The 21,806-nt window shown below is 58.4% G+C and overlaps 1 protein-coding gene across 1 annotated transcript in view; it reads right to left on the bottom strand.

Moving 5' to 3' along the window:
- Positions 1-6,311: 6,311 nt before the first annotated feature.
- Positions 6,312-21,806, bottom strand: part of TNN (tenascin N) — a 29,874-nt gene continuing 14,379 nt past the window's right edge. Inside the window, exons 10-18 of the mRNA XM_037035170.1 lie at positions 20,272-20,535; positions 18,924-19,187; positions 16,097-16,227; positions 15,026-15,158; positions 14,442-14,593; positions 12,556-12,652; positions 11,690-11,857; positions 8,962-9,125; positions 6,312-7,182 (exon numbers count right to left, since the gene is read on the bottom strand). Of these exons, the coding sequence (XP_036891065.1) occupies positions 7,039-7,182; positions 8,962-9,125; positions 11,690-11,857; positions 12,556-12,652; positions 14,442-14,593; positions 15,026-15,158; positions 16,097-16,227; positions 18,924-19,187; positions 20,272-20,535 (1,517 nt within the window). The 3' untranslated portion in view covers positions 6,312-7,038. The remainder of the gene's footprint in view (positions 7,183-8,961; positions 9,126-11,689; positions 11,858-12,555; positions 12,653-14,441; positions 14,594-15,025; positions 15,159-16,096; positions 16,228-18,923; positions 19,188-20,271; positions 20,536-21,806) is intronic.

The raw sequence follows: 21,806 nt of genomic DNA, 5'->3' as shown, positions 1-21,806 counted from the left end.
TAGGGGCCACGTGCGGCGGGCGAAATTAAAATTTAATGACATTAAAGGGCCAGGAGCTGAGTCACGTCAGCCACATTTCAACCACTCGAGAGCCACATGCACTTGTGGCCACCATCCTAGAGACCAGGGGTCTGTCTAGAAGCTCGTGGAAGGAGGGGCCTGGGTCAGACATGCCGGCCACCAGCTAGGGCTGAGCAAGCAAGGCCCAAGTCTCCTCTCCCTCAAGGCAGGGGGTGTCTCTAGTTTTGGAGGATTCCTGGGCCCCCTTCCCCAGCACCTGACACTCCCTGACAGCCGAGGGCCGAGGACAGAGACCCTCAGGCAGCTCTCTGCCCGCGCCCACCCCCCACCAGGACTCACACACCTTCCCAGAGGAGAGGAGGGCGGGCTCCCCAGGAGCCAGGTGGAGGGAGCTACCACTGCAGACACCTGAGGGGAGGCCACAGCTGAATGCCATGAGCTCCTCCTGCCCAGGCTTGGCCCTGACCTTGGAATATGCATATGGGATTTGGACAAGGCCAAGAGCACTCTCAGCTCGCCAGAACACTCTGCACAGGCTCCTTGGCCTTTGACCTGGGTATCATTATCAAATTCAGAGTCACAGGATTACAAGACTCAAATACAGAGTCCCTTCGAGGACCTAGGACACGTCACTGGGCAGGGTGCGTGCCCATACCAAACTCCCTCTCGGGCTGTTTTATTCTAGAGCATTTCTGACCCTTTACCGGGCGTTGGGCACACCCGGTGCCCTCAAAACAAAGTTGTCTAGGGGGGCCCACAGCCTGACATCGGGGACAGACCAGAGCTGGAGCAGCACAGTGTATGGCTGTCTCTGAGCAGGCTGGGGACGTCACCCCCGAGCTGCCCAGAGAGTCTAGAAGAGGAACCTGGCAGGGGGGCATCATTTGCCAAGCCTGCCACCTGGCGTGCCACCTGGCGTGCCACCTGCAGTGGTGATGCAGGGACAGCCTGGCGAGGACCACCATCCATGATGGGACCAGGCGGTGAGGCCCGCGGCAGAAGCCTGTAAGTGGGGTGATGCACGCAGAGCAGCGAACGCAGGGCCTGGCTTGTCCTGAGTACTCCTGGGGGTCAGAAGGAGACCCCAAGAGGGCTGTGCTCTGGAAGTCAGAGAAGAAACTTTCCAGAGGAAAGCAAGAGGCCAGAGAGTCACGCGGTGCAGACCAAAGACAGGAATTGGAAATACGCACACACTTTCTATGTCCCGGGGTCCCACACCTCCGCTCATTTCACCCCACACTGCGCTGTGCAGGGGTGTCCAGCGCGCAGTCCACGGCCGGCCGCATGCAGCCCAGGTGGCTGTGAATGTGGCCCAACACAAAACCGTAAATTTTCTTAAACCACAATGAAATTTTTTGGTGATTACATGTCACGATGTATTTAATGTGTGACCCAAGACAGCTCTTCTTCTTCCAGTGTGGCGCAGAGACAAAAGGTCGGACACCCCTGGCTACAGCAAGCGCAGCAGCCCATGAATAAGGGCTGCCAACTCCCAGCGCCTCGCCCCAGCCCCGGGCCCCTCACCACCACCATCACTGTCGTGTGGCGACAGTGCCCCCTGGTGGCCAGGTCAGGCGAGCGTTGGCGTCCGCATCTTTTCCGCAGTCCCGGGGCCTCAGACCCAACGTGCAGACTCTCCCTGGATCGCACGTGGTGCTCGCACACCGGTCCGCGCTCAGACTGCCGCGCCCCACGAGGCACGAGGGTTTCTATCACACCGAGTCTGGGCTGCTGTTGAAACACATGCCCCCGAGGTGTGCCAGATTTTCCTCACTACGCACGGGGACCACACAGGACACGCCCCTCCCGGAGGCCAGACGGTGTGGCAGCCGCGCGTGGCTCTGCTCCCAGCAGCTACCCCCATCCCCGCACGCATCAGGCCCGGCCTTTCTGCGGCCAGGGTGGAACCGAGTCAGTCACCGGTGCACCTGGGGCCCCTGGCCTGGCACATGCGCACTACACGGGAATCCAACTGGGGGGAAGAGTCCCCGGCTGTTCCTCCCAGTCACAGGCCCCAGACCCGCTCCACCCTCCTGCCGGGTTTGTCAAATCGAAAGCACGGCCAGACGTGTGTCTGCTCTTGGGACAAGCGCTCTAGGTAAATGGCGGTGGGCTCCGAATCACACTCGGGAGAAACCAACGCTAGAGTCTCAGAAAACAAATTCTGCGGTCAGATAGATACGTTGGCAAAACACCTCATGGCCCTCTCCTGCCTGAGATCTGCAATGCACCGATCACCTTCGCTTCTAACAGGTACTATAAGGAACAGGTGCGACTCTGAACTCACATTGCCCAGGCTTCTTGGCCCATCAAGCCTCTTAGCACACCTGGAGGAGCACGCTGTTCCAGGGAACCCCGTTTGGGAAGTGCCGCTCGGGAGGGTCCCTGTCTTCCTCTGCTGACAGCCCAGTTCCCAACCCCATCCCTCCCCAGGGAAAGCGGTTCCCATCTCCCGTACCTCTGATTAGCTCTGTGTCTCACTCTGCCCTTTCTCTTCCTTCCACTAGCGACCCCGAATAATTCCACTGGTGGGTATTCAGGGCGCACAGACCTTAGAGCTGGCTGGCGGTACCCCTCTGTCCAGGGGAAGCAAATCCGAAAGTGTCCAATGAAGTTTTGGAGACCGGAGATGCAGGCACTCCGCCTTCCGATTCCTGACGGCTGTCGGTGACGCAAGAGCGCTGTCAGGGTCCCCGCTGGACTCCTGCAGCGACCCACGCAGCGCGTCAGCCGGAGTGGGTGTCATTCCCGTGTATCAATGAAGAAAACGAGGCCCAGAGGAGAAGCAGCTCCCCGGACCAGGCATGGAACCCAGCCCCAGACGCCTCTCCCGGCATCCCCGCGGGACACGAGGCGGCGCCATCCGGACCACGTGCCGGCACGGGCACCGCCCTGGAGCCAGAACATCTCGCAGACAACAGAGGGCTCTGCTCGGGAGCCTGCAGACCCCCAGGTGGCTCCTCCAGGTGTCCCGCGGGGCGCCTCCTCTGCCTCCTCCCATCACAGCCCATTTCCTTCACTCACCCAAACAAAGAACTATTTTCATCCCGTTTTTTTCCTTCTCTTCTGTAACTCACAACACTGCAACACCACCCTTTCCTAGCTCCTCGCCTAGCTGCACTGCAATTCGGCCGTGTTGCAGGATGCACAGGCTTCTGTGGGCGAACCCGGGAACCTAACTTCTTCATTTAACACCGGCATCGCAACCACCTNACCACAACCCCCCCTTTCTCCCCCCCCCCCCCCCCCCGTTGGACAGCCCGGCTACCAGGAGGACCCGGGGCGTGGATTTCTTTGCGTGTCACCAGCTGCCTAGATTCCCTCCCGGAGGTGCCCCCCACCTCCCTTCCATCAGGCCAACGGCCTCCATCCCACCCGACTCACCACCCAGGTGAGCCCCAGTGGGGCACTGAGTCCAGGCTCACGGGGCCGTCTTTTGGAGGTATTTCCCAGTGATCTGTTTCGGGCGTTGACCAGGCACAGGTTGGCTGCCCCACAGGCTGACTCTCAAACCCATAGTATCCAGGGAGGAGCACGAGTGGGAACTCCCAGAACTCACCTTTATGGGGGAGAGGAAGCGGCGGTGGAGCGGGGCGACACTGCCACCTCCTGGCCTGGCTGGGTACAGCGCGCCTCCTGCCGGGGCCCAGGGCACGACCCTGTGTCTCCTCGCTCTTCATCCACAGAAACTCCTTCCTGATTCACTCCATCGCCCGGCGAACGGCTTAAAGGAATGCCCTGGGAGTTATTTCCGCGCAGGACTTCCTCCAGCAGACGATTCCGTTTCACCTGGAGATTTCCACCACTTATACTCGATTTTCCTCTGCCGCGCTGCCCGTCCGCTGGTACCTCTCCCTACGCGCACAGCACCTGGTCCCCCTTCCTGCCGGCAGCCCCTAGCTCGTGCTGCCTGGCCCCTTCAGCATCTTCTGGCTTCCACGGTCCCGGAATCCCCAAGAATCCTCAGTGCACAAGCAGAGCTCTCGTTGCCGTCCGACAAACAGAAACTCGGGGGCCCCACCCCAGCAGAAGCGCCTACAGAGAGCTGGCTCTCACCTGTCCCGGGAGGGCCCATCCCCTGCCTTCAGGGCCCAGGCACCTCCAACCCTGCTGAGTCTTCCTCCTAAATCCTTCTTTAATTTGAGCTTTCTCTCCTTTCGCACTGTTTCTGGCTCAGGCCAAGGCAGACGTACATGAGGCCTATTGCAGGGCCCTCGCCCTGTCTGCGGGCCTCTGCCCTCTGCCTCCCCGGAACTTTAAAAACCTCGGGCGGGCGCACAGGGCGCAGCTGAGGCTCGTTAAACTGGAGGCCCCCGAGGTGGGGCAGGACCTGCAAACACAGCAGCTGCCGCTGATTCCCACGGGGAGTGAGACACGAGAAACCCATCCCACTGCCCACTGTCCTGGCGTGTCCCCAGGGCGGGCCCCACCATACTGCAGGCAGGGGCTGGGTGTCACTGCTTTGTAGCATCTCGCATGACTTTACTAAATGCTTATCCCTTCTCTGACAGCTGTTGTTTTCTCTGGTTTGTCCCCAGTGGCTTCTAACCTGACTCTGAAAAAAATGTGTGACCCTCTGAAGAGCAGGTTGATGGAGAAACCCCTTCCTGAGGCCTATTTAAGCCACCAGAGGGGAGCTGGTCACAGTTAAATGAGGTTAGGCAGGCGGCCTAAAGGCTAGAATGTTCCCTATCACATAAACATCCTTTGAAAATGAGCTCCCCTCCCCCCACTTCCTGCTCTGCCTCCGATAGAACCTTTGAAGGGTCAGCTAAGGTCTCCTCCACCCTGAGCCTTCTGGGCACCTTGGTTCCTACAGGCAAAAGACAGCAAGACACAGCCAGTTTCCCCCAGTCCTTGTCTGGGCTGGTGGAGAACAAAGACTGGGGTCAGAGGACACAGGGTGTGGGAGTTGGGACGTGGCCACGCATCCAGAGCTGAAAGACCACAGGCGGGTGACCGCTGTGTCAGAGTTACTCGGAGGGGTCCCCAGCCCAGACCTACAGAGTCAGAGCGTCCGGGGACAATGCTCAGTGACCCTGCACTCCCAAGCCCGGTGGACAAGCGAATCCACGATGCACACCCCCAGCCCTGGGTCACTCCCTGGTCTGACCCACTTTGCAGAGGAACCCCTTCTTTTCTACAAAGCCTGCACCCACTGGGGTGAGCACGGGGTTCCTGGGCCACCAAGCTGTGGACCCCACGTGCAGTTGGGATGAGAGAATTCGAGAACACGGGATGGGGCAGCTGCACAGACGGAACTTGGAGCCGGCAAGAGAACAAGCTCCAGCTTGGGTCCTGCGAGAGCTGGATCAGACTCAGGAACTACGGCAGGTCTCTGCACAGGCGCCCCGCCCCACCAGCTGCGCAGGCCCCTCCTCCTGCGCCGACCTCTGCTACCAGGGCACTCAGCGCCGCTGGGAACTGCGCATTTCTGCGTGGTTTGGAGTCAGGCTTCACTGGCAGAAAGTGAGCCCCGGGGCAGGGATGTTATGTTTCATTTACGGAGGGACGGAGCGACCATACACTTCTTCAGTGCCAGGACCCTGTCCAGCTGGCCCGCCTCTGTCTGCCCAGTGCCTAGCACACTGCCTGGTGAGAAGCAGGCAGACACAGATTCTCGTGGGACCCACGAACAAGGCGCAGTGCACTTTTTATCCATCGTCCCAGCACTGGAACTGGGCGTGGCTCAGACCACCCACGGTGCAATCCAGCAGTAACTCACTGTGTGTGTTGGGGGGGGGGGGGCGGGAGCCCGGAATAAAAATGTTGAAGGTTGATTTTTTTAAAAAGTTTCAAAAGTACAGCTTGGCATTCAGCCAGAGGTTAAAGCCAGAAGAAACCGAGGCAATAAATGACACCGGGGTCCTGGAGGGAGACTGCAGCTGTTAGGGGACCTTTGTCCTCCTTCCCACTCAACCCCTGCCTCCGAATACCATCATTTGCCATCACGCACGTGAGAGGCCGCAGCCAGCGGCCGTTACAATGCACAGACTGCGCCCTCACTGGCAATTAGGTTAAATCTAGAACTCAAGTGCACTTATGTGGGGAAAACAACACAAGGCAATTATTTTTAATCAAGTGGTTTATTAGTACTTTCTTCTGGAGTAGGAATTCGAGTACCTTCAACGGTGGCCAACCTCCCTACAGAAAAACCTTCCGAAGTGATGGGGAAATACACCAGAAGGATCTGACCTGGTGCCCATTCCAACAGCGAGCCTCCCAGGCTGAACGCGTTCAGAAAAACCCCGGGGTGGGGGGGACGATGGAGTGGGGGGCCAGGGAAGGGGGTCGCAGCTCCTTTGGGAGGAGCCAATTAGCAAGACACTCAAATTATTTAAAGTTGAAATGAGTGAGAATTTATTCACAACATATGCAGATCTCTGGAAGTGATTATGCAAATGGCTGGAAAGAGGACACTTAAAAATAGCAGGAACAGGGGCGCTGTGGTTTCCAGCAGGCTGGGGACTCGGCGGAGCTGAGGGACAGGGGAAGATTTACCACCACCCCCCCCCCCCCCGTTTCCCTCAGGACCTGGGGCAATGGGGTGGGGGTCACAGGCTCCAGGCCACCTCAGAGAGACCACCTCTTTGGGGCTTCTTTCTAGAGAGATCTGTACTAGCCGAGCTTTCTCTCTCTCTATATATATATATAAAATATATATACCGATCCCAGAGTTTGCCAATAGGTAAAGCACCGGACTCTATTTTTACTCGCTGCTGAAGACATAAAAACTTGCAGTTCACGTGCTATCTTTCCCACACGCACCGCACAGCTACTACCGGGGTCTTTGGGCCCCAACAGAGATGGGCCAGACGCAGGGCACAAGGAAGCGCCCTCTGCGGTCTGAGCCTTGGCGACATGCTTTGCACTGCTGGCGATCCAGCCACCTCAGAGACTAGAGGCTCTGACCTTCCCCCAATCTCCGTTCACCGGTCCCCACGACCCACCCCCCCCAAGTGTACGCAGCCCCACCCCCGGGCTGGTCTTGCCTCGTGCGATCAATGTGCAAGTGGGTCACCAGAACATTCTCGAATTTTCTCCTAGTGCCCGCTTCTTCCGGCCCAGGATGTGCTCCCCGCTGTAGCCATGGGGGCGGATTTTCAGCTCCACGTAAGGAATGGAGAATTCATGTCCTTTCCACGGCTCCCAGTTCACCCCCTACATTAAAAAAAAAAAGCCAGCATCAAGAAGAGGCCCCTGGAGGAGGGTCGTGTGGGCTGCGGCCCAAAGGAAGGCTCCTTTGCCTGGGAAAGCAAACCCTCACTGCCAAGGGGAGACAAAGCCAAGTGGTGCCTGGGATGGTCACCGTGAGGGAAATGGGGGTGAAATCTAGGAGCATGCGCCCTCTGCTGGGCAGCTGGGGCGAGACAGGCTTGAAAGCCCCCTTGTGATTGGAAACGGGGGTGTGGGCCCTGGAGGTGGGCAAGGCCAGGGGAGTGGCCACAGGGGCTCAGAAAACACGGGGTGTGCGTGTGTGTGTTTGTCGTCGTCCCCCCCCCCCAGCACCGGTGACATGATCTTTGCTTCCCTCTTTCCCTTCCAAAAATTTAAAGCCAAAAATAAACATATTAATTGGCCAATTGTGTGAAATCATTTTCAATTTAGACTGTTTAGATATTAGCTCTGGGGTAACACACAACCTGCTAGAAACTAAATTTCATTTTATGTCTTTTGACTGGTGAGAGCAATATTTAATTCACTTAATAACCTTGCAACCTGGCCAATAAAGAGCCCAAGTGACCAATTTTATGTATTTTAATTTGTGAGGTAAATAATAAACAAGAAACTAAATGCCTTGCAGGCTGTGAAAAGCACATTAACCAGATGAATGTCTTTTATTAGCAAACACGGGCTGGTTGAGGGCCTGCTGGCCGCTCTTCCAAATATCTGATCCCTGGGCGGGGCCCCTGGATGCCACAGCTATTCACGGGCCCACCCTCCTCGGTTTCCCAGGGCCGTATTTCTTCCCTTTAAAAAACCACTCCAGGATTAGGAGGTCAGGGTAATCAAAGTGTGCCCGGACTTCAGGTGTGCTAGGGTTTACAGTAATGCAAGGTGAGTCCTGGGGCGGGTGGGGGGCCTCCTGGAGGCTAGGATCAGGGCCCAGGTCGGGAGATCAGAAACCCAGGGTGGGGATGCGTCGAGGGAGGGGGTGGCTTGATGAGGAGCAGGAGCAAAGATGCAGTTTTCAGGAAGCTGTGAGGAGGCGGGCAGGAGTGAGGATAACGCACCCACATCACGGACATTCGAGAAGCTGCTGGCAGACAGTCTGGGAGGAAAGCACAGGGAGGAGCCCACGAGAACTCCCGACAGGGAGAGACTGGCTTGGCACCGGCTCCGGGCAGACTGTAGGCGTTGCCCACGCCGACCCCTCACAGTGTTAAAGCCCTGACTCCCATGGTGACAGTGTTCAGGAGTCGAGGCCTTTGGAAGGGGACTAGGGCTCGATGGGGTCAGGAGAAGGGGTCCCCGTGATGAGACTGGCGCCTTCATACGAAGAGGAACCACAGCAGAGCACACACGCGCTCTCTCAATCTGTCTGCAGCATGTGAGGACAAGGACGGAGGGCCCTTGCAGGAAACGAACCTACCCACACCTCGACGTTGGACTTCCAGCCCCTGGGAGAGTGAGAAACAGCATCTGGGGTTCGAGCCTTACAGAGCAGGGCGCTCTGTTACCGAGGCGTGAGCTGTCTCATGCAGTGTCCCCATGCGAAGTGTGAAGTGTGGTGTGGGACCCACGGCCCCTGTCTCTGTTCTCCCCAGGCCTGCTCGAGGTGTGTGGCACCGGGGGGCATGCAGGGTGGGGAGGGGCCGCAGCCGACGGGCAGCAAGTGCCTGACCTGAAGGCCACAGGGGCTGCAAATGAACTCCTCAGCCCGGAGCACGGGCAGGCGGCCTGGAGGGTGTCACTTTGGGAGCAGTGCCTGTCACCCACCTCGCTGTGCTTGGTCTCCCCATATCTGCCGTTGGGGTTGGCCAGGTGACAGTTCTTGTACCACCAGCCGCCGTGATGCGTCAGGGCGCAGTTGCTGAGGGCGATGTCGTTGTCCCTGTCGAAAGTTGTGAACTTCCACCCGTTGTGATAGGAAAGTGCATCCCCTGCGGGGGCGGGGAGGGGGAGGCGTGAGAGGTGAGAGGCCACGCTGTGCCCCCAGGGGTGGAGGACTCGGGGGAGAAATGCCAGGGGTCCGGTCCAGGATGCCACAGGGAGTCGGGCCTCTCAGAGCAGCCACACGGACGGGTCCTCTTTCCTGGCCTCTGTCTCCCGCACGCCAGGCCTGTTTCTCCTATCGCCTTCGAGGCATTTTCAATTAGAAGCTCCGCCGTCATGTGGAGGATCCAAGCCCCCAGAGCAGACGCATCGGCCCTCCCCAGGGGACCTCTCCCACCCTCCCTGTCTCTGCTGGAGCCCCCACCCCACCCCAGCCACCCGGACCAGAAACCTGTGAGCCACATCAGACACACCTGCTGCGTGCGCACCTTCATCCAGCCCTTCCTCTGCACCTCCCTCCCCTGCCCCTCTCCACCGTCAGCTGGGTGTCCCCACAGCAGCCTCTGGGACCCCCAGAAGCTTACGCATATCCATCATCTCAGGCATCTCACCCTACTTTCTGCCACACGGGGGTGGAGGGGCAAATTTCTCCTTTTTGCTTTGCAGGCCCGGGACTTGGCTGCTCCCTACACTCCATCTCACGGCCCACTGTCCCCACGGGCACCTTCCACCTGTGCAGTGGACAGGCCCAGCCTCTATGCCCCTGCCCACCAGTGTCTCTCTGCTCTCCCTCAGTCCAAACCTCATCCGGCCCTTGAAGCCCAGCTCAGCCCACCCCAAGAAAGCGTCCCCTCCTGGGCCCTCCCACGCAGCCTCCGAGTGCTCACACCCGGACCCCCAGCGCCCTCTGGGCACCCAGTGCTCTTCAGTGTCTGGAAACATTGCAATGATTTTACCTGCCTTTCTCGTTTCCCCAATGTGTCTATCATCCTTTTAGAAGCTCACTTTTTAATTCAGCCCATATAAGGCAGTCAGGGCCCATGTCCATCCCAAGCTCAAGTCCGCTCTGTTCTTACAAGGACGCCTGCACCCACACCTGGTCCCCGAGATTACCGATCACCCTCGCAGACACCCTCTGGTCTGAGCCCCTGGGCAAACCTTCGGGGTGGGTCGGGCGCCTCCCAGCCCCTGGAGGAAACAGCCACAGGGGGACCTGTCGAGATGCCCACCCCTCCCACTTTGTCTCCTCCCATGTCACCTTGTGTCACTCGACTCAGCCCCTCTCTGACCCGGATGGGCCTGTTTGGGTCTCCTCTTCACAACAGAACACATCCCTGAGGCTGTATGTAGTTCGGGAAGGGCGTACTGGCAGCCTCCTATTTTACACTCAGTGACTGTGCCCCAGGCCCGTGCGAAGGCCTGGGGAACGAGAACAAACGCAAAATCCGTGTGACTGTTTTTTAAAGTTAAGTCCCCAAACCTGGAAGAAGTTTGGCATTAGCAGTTGGCCACTTCCGATCACAGCGTCTACAAAGACCTCCGCCATCAGGGATCATTCGTTGAGCGGGCAGTTCTAGGAAAGCCGCAGGTGCCCAGGATAAACCTCGACGTGCCCCCCTCGGCTCAGTCCCGGACGGCCCTCGCCCGGACGGCCCTCCCATCGAAGCGCCACCCTCTCAGACCCAACTCCACCCCGCCGCATCCTGCAGAAGCACCGTCCTTGTCCCCACTCCCAGAGCTCCTTAGTCTCCTGACCGCTGACTCGACAGATTCTTCTAAAAAGTTGCCTTCCGTCATTACTGATCTGTTTCTCTGTGAGTCTAAGTGGGGAGACCGTGTCCTGCACAGTCAGTCCATCTGGCTGCTAGCACATTGCTCTCCGCAGTCACACCAAAGTCAAAAACACACAAAACCAGCAAACAGGCATGAGTGACCCGCGGACGTGGACAGCAGGGTGGGACCCACCGTGGGAGTTGGGGGGGCGGGGCAGGGGAGAGCAACTGGGAAAAACTGGGACAGCTGTAATAGAACAAGTATAAAAAAGTGAAAACAAACACGCAAAATCAAACAACAAACCTCCATTTAAATGCCACAAATGGAGGCTTAGCTGTAGCACTGAAACAATAACCACCCACTTCAAGAAAACAGTCAGTGGTGTACCCAGGACTGATGTCACATCGCTGGTGGTGGGGGAGGTCCCCGACCCCCGCTGCCCTGCTCCTCGCTCCCACGTTGTCACCTTGTGTGACGTAGGTGGGACCCACATTGCCTGCTGCTGGAATCGCCCCTTCCGTTTCCAGTCTTTGTGGAAACAACGCCGGGCGTGCTCAGTGCCCTGTGAGGGCGGCAGCCTCTCCCCGACCAGAGCCCCGGTGAGGGCGGCAGGCACGCAGGTGGGCCGCTCAGCATGCGGCTCCTCCGCCAGGGCGCAGCACCCCGGATTGGGGTGCGACGGGGAGGGTCAGCACGTAAAAAAGTTCCGGTTTTCTGAGGGTCCAGGATTGCTCCTAAGACTTTGTTTACCCCAGACCCCCTGCTGCGGGCAGGGCCTCGGCTGTCAATCAGTGAGGCCTGCTTGCCTTACGGAGCAGTATCCCACTCCAGGCCCAGGGCGCGCGCAAACTGGGGATCGGACACCCGGAGCGTGAGGCCCCAGCGCCCGGGTTCTCACCTGCGGTGCCCCTGTATTTCCCGACGCTGAGCTTGTAGCGCTCCTTGCTGGAGGCCACCTGGAAGGAGTCGTAGACGGCGTAGGCCGACTCGTTGGCGGTCTGCAAGTCCGCCCGCACCTCGTACCGGGTCGGGGTGCCGGTGGTGAGGTTGTGTAGCTTGTCCAGCCCTGGAAACAAAGACTTCCACTTGCCAAACGTCACCGGAGCCTTCACCTCCTCTGCTCACGCGGGCCTCCCCCACTTTCTCTTTCTGGGGGCTCATTTTCTCCCCCGCATACTTCTTTGGCACCATTGGCCTACTTAGTGTGGAAGCCCCGGCCTCTGGGAGGGCAGAGTGGGGGGCCTTTCCAGGGTGACCCTGCTCCGGCGGCGTCAACTCTCAGGCCTCAGTGGCTTATTGTTATTGTCCGCACATCCCATGGGGGGGCAGGGGGGACCCACCGAACCTCTGCTCCAGAACGCGGCAGAGGGAGGAGAGAGGGAGCAGAGCCCACTGGCTGGACTGGCCTTACTGGCAGGAAGTCAGGGTGACCAGCGTGCCCTCCTGACAGCTACCCACAATCCCGCTCCACCGACCCCTGTCTGCTCCCATGGTCCTCGAGGGTTCGGGCTCCAGGCAAATCCTGTGGGGCTTGGACACGGCTGAGAAGCCACCTGGGATCCCCCCTCCACGCCCCCCGACCCTTTCACCAGAGCTCAGCGGGAACCTTCCCACATACTGACCAGCAGGTTCCCCGGAGGGTCCCCGGCCCCGGGACCTCCCCCTGAAGGTGGTGGGCATCCTCAAGCTGCCTGAGCAGCTTTCCGAGGGAAAGTCCTCACCACCACCCCACCGCCCCCCATCCCAGAGTCTCCAAGGTCGCACCAAGCCAGAACTCCTTCCTGAGGTCCCCAAAGCCTTCCACGTAGGTCCGCCAGCGCTTGAAGAAGTCCAGCTGCCCGGTGTTGCGCCTCTGGAAGACCTGAAAAAGGCGATGGCTGTTTCCCTCTGACACACTCACATGACCACCACCGAGCGAGGGGGGACAGCAGCTCGGACTGGGGGCTGCCCTGAGAACAGAGGAAGGGACCGTGGGCAGGTTTGGGGGTGGACCGGGAGTGGAACTGAGGGCGGGGGGTCAAGATCTGTTCTTTGGGCCTGGTGCTGGCTGGACAGCCCTTCGCTGGGACGGGGGCTCTGGGAGCAGACGGCTTTGTGGGTCCCCGAGCTCGCTGGGGACCCGGGAGTGGGAGTCACTGGCGAGCGAAGATGCCACAGGAGCGGCTGAATGTAAGGGCCAGAGCTGTAAAGAGCGACCAGGCCAGGCTTGTAAAGGGGAGAGCGTGTCTGAGATGACTCGAGGCCTCACTTCACTCCCCAGGAGGCCTCCTGTCAGCGTCCCCTGCACGCAGCTGGGGTCGTGTGACTCGTCCTAGCCAAGGACTGTTAAGTGGGGTACAGGAGAGGGGGACGGGGGGTTCTCCTTGCTCCCTTTTCCATCACCATGAGCGCTGGGCCTCCGTGACGGCCGCATGTTGACAGGGCACCGGAGTCAGCTCGGTCCCTAAGCCGCCCCTTGGAAATGACTGCCAAACCCAATACAGGCTTTGCACACGGCAGAAAACACATTTCAAGTTTCAGATCATCGGAATCTGGTGTTGGTTTATTGCTGCTGCGTAGCGCATTGTATCGTAACAGGCTCGGGAAGTAAAATAAAGCCCCTGGAAAGGATGAGGCTGGCTGGGAAGGAAACAGGAACCAAACAGAGAAGCCGGGAGGAGCTCAAATCGGCAACCACCACGTGGGGAAGGACGGGCACGTGGGGGAGAGAGGGAGCGGCCAGAGACTCGGGAGGAAGCAGGAAAACACAGACTCGCAAAGTCCCCAGAGGGAAAGGTGTGGGCAGCAGCGCCACGGGCGGCTGGGTGGCCACGGACACCAGGCCCCCCTGCCGAGCGTAGAGCTCCCGGCCCCCAGTTGAGGAGCAGCCACATGTATCCAGTCCTGAAATTACATCGGCCCTTTGAAGGCAACCTCGAGGCTGACGTGGCCCCCAGTGAGAANCATTGTATCGTAACAGGCTCGGGAAGTAAAATAAAGCCCCTGGAAAGGATGAGGCTGGCTGGGAAGGAAACAGGAACCAAACAGAGAAGCCGGGAGGAGCTCAAATCGGCAACCACCACGTGGGGAAGGACGGGCACGTGGGGGAGAGAGGGAGCGGCCAGAGACTCGGGAGGAAGCAGGAAAACACGGACTCGCAAAGTCCCCAGAGGGAAAGGTGTGGGCAGCAGCGCCACGGGCGGCTGGGTGGCCACGGACACCAGGCCCCCCCCCGCCGAGCGTAGAGCTCCCGGCCCCCAGTTGAGGAGCAGCCACATGTATCCAGTCCTGAAATTACATCGGCCCTTTGAAGGCAACCTCAAGGCTGACGTGGCCCCCAGTGAGAATGAGTTTGACACCCCCTGCTCTGAAGCTTTTGTGGGGGCCATTGTTTCCTGTGAGGGTCCTGCTTGGTGAGGGGCGCGTGGAGGGGAGTGCTTTGAGGGGAGGGAGAGTGGGTAACACACGCACGCACACACACACACACAGGACATTACGAGGTGGGGACCAGCCCCCAAGCCTTGTGGCCATTGGCCTTAGTCTGCTCTATCTTGGGCGTGAGGGGCTCCGGGCCCTATGGGTGCCGAGGGCCACCGGGGCTCCCCTCTCCTGAAGGAGCTAGAGCTGCCTGGGCTGAGAAGGGGCCACTGCCCAGGGCCCCCGCGACTCACAGTCCAGCCTCCGCCATCTGTGTCCATGTCGCAGTACACCTGCAGGGGCTGGCTGGCGTCGCCGTGCAGGTAGATGGTGTACAGGCCGCTGGCAACGTTGCTGTTCTGTTGAACTTGACTGCAGTCCTCAGGGTGTGGGAAACGGGCACCAACTAGGAGCCAAGCAGAGGGGGGTGGGGTTAGGAGAAGGGTAGCGGGGCTAGTCCCTGTTTGAAGTTAGTGTACTTCGTTCAGGGACAGTTCATGACCTCCTACTACTTTGCACCTTCTGGCTCTTCAATCACATCTTATTTCCCCCACTCACTGCTCTCATCGAACTGGCCAAATGCTTTAGAAATAAGGTCAAGTTCACATCACTTCCTCCCCCAACCCAACTGCCCCACAAAATAACACTCCCTTCCACTTCCCTCTCCAGTCTCTCCTCCAGAGGATGGATTTCTCCCAAACCCACACCCTATTCCCGTTTCCCCATCCTGGAGAGATCCATAGCTCGGCAGCTACCCGCTCCTGCGTGGGCATGGCCCCTGGCCTCTCAAAGGCTCATCCCCTACGACATTCTCGTTCCCAGTGCGGGTCCACGGTACCTGTGGACAGGGTGGTGGATACACTCCTGCTCTGGCGATCACCCTTAAAGGCAACCAAGGAGACACGGTAGGCGGCGCCCTGCTCAAGGCCTTGCAGCTCAAACCTCAGGTCCCCTGGTCCAAGCCGTGCCTCCTACCGAACAAAGGAGACAGGAGGCACACATTCAGTTTTTCACGCTCAGCACCTGTGTGTCGGGAACATCCCCAGTGCCAAGGCCAGAAGCTCTCAGAGAGCACAGTGTCTGCCTCTGAGGGCTCAGAGGTGGCCCAGGACCCCAGCGTGTCCCAGCCGCTTCTCCAGGTTCAGCATCGCCAGGCATGTGGGCTGGGAGCACGCCCTGGGGGCCAGTGCCAGGCAGCGGCCCCAGGGAGAACCCGAGGTCCCGCAGACCCCTCTGCCCCAAGGCCCATGCTGGGGCCTCCACGCCAGGCTGAGAAGTGAAGAGGGAAGTGAGACCAGTCTGCTGTCCAGGGCAGGGGCTAGTTTTCCAGTCGCCTCCCTTCAGAACCTGCCCGCCTCCCTCTAGCGGGAAGGGCAGGCCTAGGCAGTGGTTGAGCTAATGACTAAATCAGTGCGTCTCTCCTTTTCCCCTTCCTTCCTCCTTTCTCTTTTCCCAAGGAGAAAAGATAATAATTTTCCATTGGGACTAATTTTGAAAATTTACTGGCCTTCAGATCTCAGGTGTGAGGTGTCATCTCTGAAATAACGGTTAATCAATTCACTCAATACATCTTTACTGAGCGCCTCCCTGGTAGGCACTCAGCCAAAGAGACGAAAAGTCCCTGTCCCCACGGAGCTAAGATTTATGGGGCACAATAAACAAATAGTATGGGCTATGCAGCGGTCAGCGGGAGCAGGCACAGGCTAACGCTGTCGAGTGAGACCCGGTACGGTCACGGGCGACGACTGTGTTCAGCACGGCCCCTTGCACACAGCGGGTGATCAGTGAGGACCGGCTCCATTATCAGCCGGCTGCCGTGGAACCAGAAATCACGAGAGCTGACGGGAGGCCGTTGTTCTATGGGGGGCCAGGCAGGGGCACCAAGAGAAGAGCCAGGAGAGTCCAGTACCTTGGCGGTGCCATCCGGGAGCTGGTAGGTCAGAATGTAGCCATCGATCTGAGCCAAGGGAGCCGTCCAGGTCAGCGCCCCGCTGGACTGCGTCCTGGCAGATGGACGGAGGTCTCTGGGAGGGTCAATGTCTGTGTGTGGAAAGCCAGGCAACGGTCATTACGAAGGTAATGGGGGCGGGGTAACTTTTGAGGTGTCGACTTACAGTTCCTGTCCCCACACCCTCCCATTTCTCTTCCTCCCTTTGGGCAGGTGGCAGGCGCGGTTCTCCCTGCAACCTGCCCTTTCCGACCTTTGCGTCCACAAGCACAGTTCCACTGAGGACAAGGACGACGATGGGACAGTGCTTGGGCAGAGTCCCCCCCCACCCCCACATCCCGATGCAGTGAACCCGGGCTCCCACCTGCCCAGCAGACTCCCGGAGGCTGGGGGTAGGAGCGAGCTGGGCTAGGGACAGGGTGGGGACAGCAGGGCTCCTACAGCGGTGGGAGATGGGAGAGCGCAGGTCCGGAGCTGCCCTGCACGTGGACGCCAGGGCGTCTCAGCCAACAGCTGCCCAGAAAGATGGCCTGAGTGCCGGATGGGACCCCAGGCCTTATAGTCGGAAACCACCCAAGGCTTTGCATCCAATCCGGGGGAAGGAGTATGACCATAAAGTCACTGAGATTTATTTCCAACGAGCAGAGCAGGGCTCATGAGGGACATCAAGTTGGCGTAGACGTAGGAAGTGTACTCCTTACGTATCTAAGTGGGTGGCCTTAGACGCCTGCTCTGTGTGGAGAGAAGCAGGGGCGGGGGTGTCTGTACAAAGAGTAAGAGAGAGAGTAGGAAGGAGTGAAAGGAAGGGCAGGGGAGGGGAGCGGAGGGGGAGGGAGGGCAAAGATGAAGCAGAAGGAAAGGAAAAACTGAGGTGGAGACAAGCAGAGCCCTCCCCCAGGCCCCATGACTTTCCCTCCCAAACTCCAACAGAGCTGTGGGGATGTGGGGACACGGCCTGGGGGAAGGGAGGGTGTGGACCAGAAAACCAAAGCTCAGCAAACTCAGAGTCAACACCACAGTAATTGGTCAGAGGCTATTTTTTCCAACCAAATAAGATACAAATGGAAATTTCCACTTTGAAAAGTCAGTATAGAATATGACTTTAATTTCCACGTGGCCGAAAAAGGTGTCTCCAGGCTATTTTATACCCAGTAGCTCTTCAGCTGAGAATGGAACTGCTGTGGCTGAATAGAAATCAGGCAGCTGTTGTTCAGAGTTAGGGTGTTTGGATGAATTTTGGGTTTCTGTGATGTCGGCTTGGTTTGACAGTCTAAAGCGGAACATCTGGTATGGATTTTAGTGTATCCATCACCCGGAAAAACTGGATTTCCACTTGCAAAATCAAAGCCAAACCTGGGCGATTTCAATGTCTCAAGCTGGCTTCTGCCACCTCCATGACTGTCCACCCGTCCCGGGTTAGGGACTGCGGAGCTCTGTCTTACCTTCTCATTTCTGTGGACTGGAAACATGATAATGGCATTATCTTTAAGGAAGAGCGAAGCGAAAGAGAAGAAAGGGAAGAGAGGGAGGAAGGGAGGCAGAGAGGGAGAGGGGACCGAGGGAAGCAAGAAGGGGGGAGGGAGGGAGGGGGGAGAGAGAAGGCACTGGCCACCTCTGGAGAGCAGGCCTGTCCTTAGGGAGCCTGGGCCGTGGAAAAGGGGTTTTCTTCCCCATACCCTTGTTTGCAAATTTTTATAGAAGCATGTATCACCTTTTTGGTTAAAAATGCCTATTGTAACTAATAAAAATAATTCAAAAACTCAAGTCTCATGTAACTCCAGGGGCCCCGGCCACAGAGGGGATAGCCAGGTCTCGCCCAGACTGGCTAAGAAGTCCTGCGAACTTCAGGGCACCAGGCTTTTCTCAGGACCCCCGGGGCCGACTGCGGTGACCCTCAACGAGACCAGAGGCCCCATCAGCACCCACAAGCAGGCACATGGGCTCCTTGCGCCACCTGGAGGGGGGCCTTGTGGGGAGGAGACACCCACTGTGGCCCCAGGCTGGGGAGGGCAAGGGCCAGCACTCCTGGCCTCCCTGTCCGCCGGCCTGGGGCTGACGTGTGGTGTTAAAGGGACTTGGAGAATCCTCTCTGATCGTGCCTGAGCCGTGACCTTCACTGGACAAGCAAGATACAGTGCCGTCTCCAGGGAGAACCAGCCCTTCTCCCAGAGGGAACGGTCAGTTAGTCAAAATCACACAAGGCCCTTGGTGCGTAGCCACGTTCGTCTGAAACATGTTAAATCATAGCCCCCAAAGTGGGACTTTGGAATCCCACCCGGGGGAAGGACGCCTCTCTTGGAACGGTTCCCAGATGAACCCTGAACGCCGCTGCCTCTGGGATTCCCTGCCGTCTGTGTGTTGGGATGTGGGTGAGTTCCCATGGGTGATGTATGCTCTTGATTCCTGCTTTCCTCTTTGCTCTCGCTTAATAACGTGCTTAGCTATTCACCTTTGACTTGGGGTCTTTATTGTCTGCAAATCTGAACCTCCAAATTAAGTGGCCGCCCTCTCAAATGTGCCCTTAATAGCACGACGTGGGAGCTGGGTGGAGAGGGCGGTCAGAGAGGTGATCTTCTGCACCCCCTTCTCGACGGGTCACACAGCTTTGCCTGACAGCACGTCTCTGCTCTCTTTCACATTAATCCAAAAGGTCACATCAGTGCATGACCCCGGAGTAACAGGAGGGAACCCTCTGAAGAATGTCCTTAGGTGAAACAACGGTCTTCCCCGCCCCCTCCCCACACCTGACATGTGTGAAGAGTCCCCTGTCCCAGGTCCCTCACAGTACCTGTCTCAGCCGTGGTGTCGGCCTTCTGGCTCTCCCGGGTCCCCCGCTCGGCCCACACGTGCACCGAGTACTCCACGCCCGGCCGCAGGCCCGTCAGCACTGTGCTGCTCTGCTCCTTCCCCACCGGCACCTCCCGGGCGTCTCCATCGGCGGAGGTGTAGCGCACCATGTACCTGTCGATGGTGGCCTGTACCGGGTCCCAGGAGATGGAGGCCGTGGTCTCTGTCACCCGGTCAGTCACCAGGTTCTGGGGACTGTCAATGTCTGGAAGAAAAAATATGCACCGTTAATGGACCAAGGAAAGCAGAAACGCATGGCCGTCTCGCTTGGGGCAAAAGCTGCTCGTGTTTCGTAGTTTTTCCATCTCAAACGCACTGGTTCCATCGTGGACTTACGTCTTCTCTCCCCACGGAGACTTTGGCTCCCCGAGGAGCAGCACAGTGGACCAACAGCTACAAATCCTCGCCATTACCCCCAGCAAGCGTTTAGCACCACAAACGTCTTTACTCAGTTAGTAAGCGTGTGTCTGACCCCCACTAAGCACACGGCAGGGCGCCAGGCCGGGCGCTGGGGCCACCGGAAGGCCTGGCCTTGGCTCCAAGCACCTAATAACATTGTCTCCAGCGCCCATCGGTGAAGACCTCCCATCTCATACACGAAGGTCCCGAGAGCCCGCTGCAGGTGTGACCCCCCCGGGGGCAGAGGCCTGTCACCCTCGGGGTCCTCGCTGCTGTGGACCGGGCAGGGCCAACGGCCAGCACCCAGGACGCACTGTTCGGAGAACCCGCAGACAGCAAGCCCGGATCCCACATCCTCTATACTCTGGTGGACGCACTTGTAGTGCTTCTCTGCCGGCTCGGCCGCCACGCGGAAATGCGGCCATCCATCTCCTTCCCGACAGGATGAGACCATGACACAGAAGCTGTCCTTACTCCCCAAACCGGAATCATCGCACCACTCAGAGAGCGCAGAGCAAAGCACAGACATCTGCTCCCACAGGTACAGTATACTTTTCTAAAGGTAAATTTTTCAACATACTAATATCAACAGCATTTGATCTTCCTTTTCTCTCCCCCTCACAAGTTCAATAGCAGACCCTCAACACTGTCCACGACCAAACATTCGTGGGGCTCAACGACACCACCACAGCAATGTCGTCGCTCAAGGACCACTGGGAGGGCCTGGGCGGCAATGAAACCAGCTAATGTTCACAGTCTGTGACCAAGGGACGCCACCTGCCCTTGCACAGACCATGGCTTCTCCCTGCGTCAAAGCAGGAAAACAAAAACTGACCAGCCGCACACTCAGCATGGCAGGCCTTACACTCCCAAGATCGATGCTCCGTTACCTGTCTCGGCCGTGGCGTCGGCCTTCCGGCTCTCCCGGGCCCCCCGCTCGGCCCACACGTGCACCGAGTACTCCACGCCCGGCCGCAGGCCCGTCAGCACCGTGCTGCTCTGCTCCTTCCCCACCGGCACCTCCCGGGCGTCTCCGTCGGCGGAGGTGTAGCGCACCATGTACCTGTCGATGGTGGCCTGCACCGGGTCCCAGGAGATGGAGGCCGTGGTCTCTGTCACCCGGTCGGTCACCAGGTTTTGGGGGCCATCAATGTCTGAGAGGAAAATGATCAGTGAACAGTATTGACAGGCTGAGTGGCCATGTTGCATGAGGGGTCAGTTCTCCGTCCCCAGGGTGTCCCTATCCTGTGTGCTGGTTTTCAGCTGTGTCATAGACACAGACCTTCTCTCCACAGCCGGGCTCTTGGATCCTCAAGGAGGCGGCATGGGACAGTAGAATGAGCACCAGGGCCACTGTCAGAGAAGTGACAGGCTGTGGCCCTGGACAACTCAGCTGCCTCGGTGCCTTCACCGGTAACCTCCGGCGAAGTCCCCATGGATGCTGTACTCCACACATGCATCTAACTACTAACTTGTTCTGTGACCTCAGGCCCTGTCTCTGCATCTGTAAGTGAGGTTGTGACCAGTCCTCGAACATGACTCTGTGGGTAACTGACAACCAAGACCAAAAACGTCACGTGGAAAAGGGCCTTGAAGACCAAGTGGGACAGCCTTTACCCCCAAACGACCGAACATACACCCCACAATTCAGGGTGTAATGCAGGGCAGACCAGTATTTCTGCCTCGGTTTCCTTCACAGAAAAAAACATGGGGCAGGGGGTGGAGGGGGGCAGAGTAGCAGAGTATGTCCCACAGAGTCACCTTGAGCATCGTATGAATTGATGACATGACCCTGGTGGCGGGTCCTGGCACGGACTGGGTGCCGGGTGACCAAAGCTATTGTTGACGTCAGTTCACTGACATCTTATGAATGTGAATGAGAGGTTATGGTCCTTCACACCACACACAGAGCAGGAGTTCAAAACGGCACTGACCAGTCGTCATCACCATCACCATTATCACCACAACCATCATCATCACCACCACCACCACCATCACTACCACCACCACCACCACCACTATCATCACCATCACCACCATCATCACCACCATCATCATCACCATCACCACCACCATCATCACCATCACCATCACTACCAACACCATCACCATCACCACCATCACCACCACCATCATCATCACCACCATCATCACCACCACCACCACCATCATCACCACCACCATCATCACCACCACCACCACCATCATCACCATCACCACCATCACCACCACCATCACCACCACCACCACCATCACCACCACCATCACCACCACCACCACCATCACCATCATCACCACCATCACCACCATCATCACCACCATCACCACCACCACCACCATCATCACCACCACCACCACCACCATCATCGTCGTCGTCGTCATCATCACCACCATCACCATCATCATCACCATCATCACCACCACC

Source organism: Sturnira hondurensis, unplaced genomic scaffold, assembly GCF_014824575.4.
Source record: "Sturnira hondurensis isolate 20B ecotype Veracruz unplaced genomic scaffold, ASM1482457v3 Scaffold0022215, whole genome shotgun sequence".
NCBI lineage: Eukaryota > Metazoa > Chordata > Mammalia > Chiroptera > Phyllostomidae > Sturnira > Sturnira hondurensis.
The sequence above is the reverse complement of the archived record's forward strand: the minus strand, read 5'-3'. Positions and strand labels throughout refer to the sequence as shown.